Raw genomic sequence first — 5,741 nt, forward strand, 5'->3', positions numbered from 1 at the left:
TTTCAGAACAGGAAGAAAGAGACTACGCCAAGTGATGTAGTTATGGCGAGTGAGCTTCGTTGCAACCATGCCAGTGATATTTTGAACAGTGATCGAAGAAAGAGACGGATTGGACGCATTGGGCGCGACATTAGAACCAGAAGAACCAGCCGGAGAAGAAAGATCCGCAGAATTCACACCAGTCGCCATCAGAGAAGCAAGATTGGAGAAGAAATTGTTAGAAATTGAAGAAGGTCAGGCAGATTAGATCTGTTTGGGAGAAGAGAAAAGGGTGAGAAAATTCAAGAAGACGGAAGCGGTGGATCGAGGTCGTTAGACATCGGCGAAGATACCATGTAGAAACTTATGATTCTGTGAGAGAAAGGGTAAAGGTAGAGAGAGAGAGAGGATTCTAGAAAGAGAAGTGTATTGATTGAATGAATTCATCTTACTGTCCGAAAGAATACAATATCATATAAATAGGTACAATTAGCTTAACAGCTAAGTAAAGTAAAACCTTTAATTACATATAGGTTCTATTATATTCCTAACATGCATATGCTTGCCAGGAAGATTTACTAAAACGAATTTGTCTACCTTTACTGATGTTAAAAGCACTTAAACATGCTTTTGAGTTTTATGAGGGATGTTGATACACGAAAACAGGTCATACACTCGTAATGTCACATCCACATCTTACTACCTGCCTCAGGAAGTTCACATTGCCTCTCTTTTCCAGGTACGTACTGTACTTGGTTGTCGAACCGACCGGCTTTATGCATGCTCTCTCAATGTCCATTTCAGATCCCCACGCTTAAGCTCACCTGAGGCTTGGAATCTTCCAAACACACCCTCCAAGCACGACCCCAGAACCTCAATCCTTGGCTTCTCTTTCCGAAGCCAATGTTGTTGTAGGGCATGCAATTCCGCTGGCTTTGAGTTTGAGTTGATAACGAATTGGCACATTTCACACAAGAAAATTGTCAACCATGTGTTGGATCACATCAGCCCCATCAGAGTGTAGACAGGTGTTTTTCACCTGCAACACAATAAAAACCGTAACGCATGTCAAACTCGGCCTGCAATGTGAAACGAATAAGAAAAATAACGGCAATGGTGAATTTCTGAAGCCTTTTGACTAATCTTTCCAACTACATTACAAGATTTGTTTGTTAAACGCAATGAATTTCAAGGAAAAGAAAGCATCGACTTGCCTGAATGGTACTGTGTGCAAGGTATCTTTGTTTACTTCTGCTGAAGTTCACATCCACCCGTTCCCAGCTCATCTTGGTCAAGTTTCTGATCATTTCCTCTGCAATCGTGTTGCGAAATTAGTGAATAAAATGTCAAGGAACTAAGAAGTACAACGTCATAATAAGGCAATCATGGGGTTGACATCATAAAATTGAGTTATCGGATGAATGCGACAACTAGAGATAGAAATACAAACTAGTTTTATTCAAAACAAAACCATGTACAATGGATGCCTCTCGCAACATAAACTTATTCTCCCTCCAAATTTATGATTACTACAATTAACATCAATTTAGTCCCATAGAACTACTAATCAGCCTACACATATTTAAAAATAATCTGCTAAGGTACTCAGAATTTCCAACGTTTTTCTTTCAATTTGTCTACAACTAGTGCATGTCCTATACCCGTATAATCCCATGGGAACATGGAACCCTATGAGTAGAAATTCCTTCGTGCTAAAGCTGGAATAAGCTTCAGAGAGCAATGAACCACTGGGAATAAGTTTTTAGTCAGACAAGATACACAAATAGAATACCTTCGAAATCAATTTTCTCGGGCCCACTGGCTATGGCTTCCAACGGTAATTCTTCTTGAGGACTTGGACTTTTAATTGTCTCCACATTTACAATATGTCGATATTTGTCATCTCTGGATAAATTTTTAAGCTGACAGAAAAGTTCATGTTAGATTAACTCCAGACACTAACAAAGCACCCATGAGTAGCTTCAGAAATACCTTTGGCAGCTCCTTCTTACGCCGTAGAGATGATGTACTCCATCCCACAAGGTCTATAAGAGTTGTTAAGTGCTTCACATACATGACGGACATAGTAATAAACAGACTTGTCAGTGCAAATTGAAAGTTCAACTCACTCAAACTTTTACCTACATTTAAAGACGCCAAATTATCTCCCAACATTTACCCTTCAACAACGCCAAATAATAGAAAATAAAAAGAAACACAAAGCACAAATAAATGACAAGGATACGATCAAATCGAACATTTGCATAGGCAACACGGCGCTTGAAGGACTGCAGTGCAGATCTGTAGAGACAAGAAGATATGATGGCAAGTTCTAGAATTATGAACGACAATAGACGATCATATATTACGAAAAAGAAGAAGCTATAATTATCGATGAGGACTCACATGAATTTGAGATCTTCAGTGTCATGGACCATCTGAAGAAGAAGGGGAGGTTTTCCATCATTCCTATCAGTTAAAAACAGATGTCTTCCACTTCTACCTAGACACCATGAAGTACGAGCCGCTACTTTTTCAAGGGGTTTTACGCCACAAAACACTGGAACCTGAAATATTAAACCAACAAATAATCAAGAACTATAGAAATTCTGTACCAATTCACTTGAACCAATTCTCTCCTCATTAAAGAAATTCTGAAGCTTCAAGTTTGCATGTATTGTTTAGATTAAGGCAATTCATATAATTCCGCCCTCACATAAGTCTTGGAAGTCCAGAAAAATGTCACGAATTGGGGGAGAAAACCCAATTAATATTCATCATCTATCAAGATGTTGGTAGATATGTGAATAAATACCTAATTCTTCATTCAACTAAAACAATATCTCATAGTTCTACCATAAAATGGCACCAAAAAAGTAAACTTTAATTTCTAAACAAAAATACAGATGATATAACATAGAATAAGCATTATATCATAAGTTCATAACCAAATTGGTTCACCTGATTATGCCCCCAGGAACCGAGGTGCGGAGTTGCGGACGTTATAAAATTCATGGGCTCCAGTCCAGCAATTTTGCGTTGGACTTTTTGTTTAAGCAAGGGATCCTCAACTCCATCTCTCCTATGTTCTCCATTTTCTTGAGATAGTTCTCCTGTGATGTTTCGTTCATAAAGCCTTCCAATGGCATATCTTGCTATAAGCCCACCTAACGAATGACCAACAAACGAGATCTTCTGTACACTCGGGTGACATTTTATCACAGAAATAACCTGAGAAAATAAACAATGACAATAGCCATTAACTCCATAATGCCTTCATATACGAACCAAGCCAACGAATACGAGATCAAACACCCATCATTCAAATTCAAATGAAAAATGATAAACAAGTAGGTTCAAACTGAACAAATCCAAAAAAAAGAAAAAACCGACCTCCTCTGCTAATCTCTCTCCCATCACATCAACACCATCAAATGTTAACATTGAAGAATTGCATTCACTGCCTGCAATGCAAAATTGCAAATTATTTAGCATACTCACTTCATTGCTTGGAAATGCCATTCGTATTTCGTACAGTCTAATTTCATGGGTTTATCAAGTATAGTAATTTATTAAAAACCAAAAAACAAAACATATTGCCAAAGCAAGCAACTTTGATAAGAAAAGGACTCACAGTGAGCAACAACATCTTCTGGGTATCTCTTCAGAAACTCCTTTGCTGCATATTTCCAATTCTTAGCACTACACCGTAAATGCACAAAATCAACTCAACCCTCAAGCAACCCACATTCATTTTTTTTCCTTTCTTTCGATGCAAGCAATATTCTAAACTACTCTAATCTACAGAGAGCAGGATTTGAACTCGGGTGCAAGGCCGAGGGTTCACCACCCTCGCCAACTGGCCTAACCCACATTCAAATTAACGAAACTGAGACTCAGAAAACAGAGTACATTTTTCACTTACCTGCCGATGAGACCATTCACCAAAATAATCAAATGGGTCGGACTCATTTTTTCACCCGTTTGATCCTCCACCTCCATATCGAAACCCCCATTCTTATCCGTTTCGGGTTTCGATCTGAAACCCCGAAACTTGGGCATGTAAGAAAACGTTTCTTTTTTTCCGCTCGTCGTCATCGTCCCCTTGCTTTTGCTCCTTTTCTTTTTCCCCGCGTTTTTCTTGCTCCCTCTGTGCTTCATCTCGATCGGGGGCGGCTCCTCCTTCCGCACGACTCCATCGCCGCCGATCTCCACATCCATCGTCGCCATGCTCTGCAAATCCGCGGAATCTTCCGTCAATGCGAGAGGTTGTGGACTTTTGGAAGTCGCACGAGCTCGCGAATCGCAATATGAAATGTGGGTTTTTGTGATCTTTCGCCTTCGATTCGGGACTTTGGCGTCGGGCAGATGGGTCCGTACCGCGAACTGGAGCGAACCATTGCTGAAGGGGTTGGTGGTTAATAGCCCTTGGTCTTGAAGTTAATTACGGAAATGTCATATGTTGCGCTGGTAGTGGTTGTTTTTGTATCCAGAAGCTTTGAAATTTGCATCTACGATTCTACTGGGTAGCAAACGACTTTGACGGTTTGACACGTAATTCTCCTGCATGTGTTACATGATTTATTAAAAAATTACGCCCTTTTGTATTATTTAATTTATTTTTGTTTTCGCTTTGTTGCATGTTGGCCAATTGCCACGTTGTATTATCGAATCTTTAGAAAGCTTTTAGGTTAATTATGCAACACATACCATAAATAACATAAGGGGTGTGATATCCACACATCATTTTTTACTTCTCCCATACTTTTTTGGTTTTAGGCCGTCGGATCGGATGAATTGAAGAAGATCAGCTGACATAAATTAACAAGGGTATGTGAGAAGTAAAAAAGGGTGTAACATAATAAGAACTTCATATTCTTTTCTTCGAATGAACACAAACAGTTCCTGATGAAAATTAGTCGTAACGATGAACGGATACGATTAAAGGATATTAAAATCCTCACAAAGTCAGGAGAGAATCCTGTTCCTTTTATTCGTTTTTATTTTTTGCACTCTTTTATAACCATTGGACATGGATCACGATGCTTTGGTTTGTACCCAGGATAATATTCTGTCTTGAAACAAATGCATGGCCTTAGCAACGTTTTGGTTTATTGAATATTTATCACGTATTTAAAAATTACTCTTAGTATTCAATAGATATGTATCATGTGATATCAATGAAGTATTCCTCCTCTAAGACCATCTCCAACCCTTGGGCTAAAAGCCAAATTTTTTAGCCCGGAAAATTTAGCTTTTAGCCCAGAAACATCTTTTCTGCTCCAACCCTTCTACCCTAAAATTTTAGCCCGGAATTATTAAAGAATGAAATTAGCCTAAATTTTTTTCTTAAATCAATTTTTTTTAAAAAAATAAATATGTAGATTATTGTAAATTAATTTTATGAACATTTTAATCTAAAAAAATTTAAATTCCGATAAACATTTCGCATTTAGCCCGGGGGGAAAGCTGGGGGTATTTGGCCCAGAAATAGCATTTGGCATTTAGCCTAAAATTTTAGCATGGATTGGAGAGTGTTTGGGGGGTAATTTGGGGGGGTAATTTGGCTTTTAGCCCAGGGTTGGAGATGGTCTAAGAGTAATTCTTATGTACGTTCAACTGTAATGTGAGATTCTTTCCACGAGGAAGATCAATAATGAGGTTGGGTGATGTCAATTTTAGTTGTGATTGCACAAATACGCAATTCATTGGTCGTATACCAGATTTTATATAGAATAATGTTATTTACACGCTCATTTTTA

General features: G+C 38.4%; 1 protein-coding gene across 1 annotated transcript; it reads right to left on the reverse strand.

Annotated features, from left to right (window-relative positions):
• Positions 1–389: 389 nt before the first annotated feature.
• LOC103415452 (putative lipase ROG1) lies at positions 390–4,513 on the reverse strand. The gene is made up of 10 exons (XM_008353784.4): positions 3,905–4,513; positions 3,614–3,681; positions 3,373–3,443; positions 2,941–3,210; positions 2,386–2,546; positions 2,225–2,280; positions 1,972–2,024; positions 1,772–1,901; positions 1,194–1,291; positions 390–1,018 (listed from the first exon to the last, which is right to left on the reverse strand). The coding sequence occupies exons 1-10, from the start codon at positions 4,207–4,209 to the stop codon at positions 947–949; spliced, it is 1,284 nt and encodes a 427-aa protein (XP_008352006.3). The 5' UTR covers positions 4,210–4,513; the 3' UTR covers positions 390–946.
• Between the last annotated feature and the right edge of the window lie 1,228 nt (positions 4,514–5,741).

The sequence above is a fragment of the Malus domestica genome, chromosome 08 (assembly GCF_042453785.1).
Source record: "Malus domestica chromosome 08, GDT2T_hap1".
NCBI lineage: Eukaryota > Viridiplantae > Streptophyta > Magnoliopsida > Rosales > Rosaceae > Malus > Malus domestica.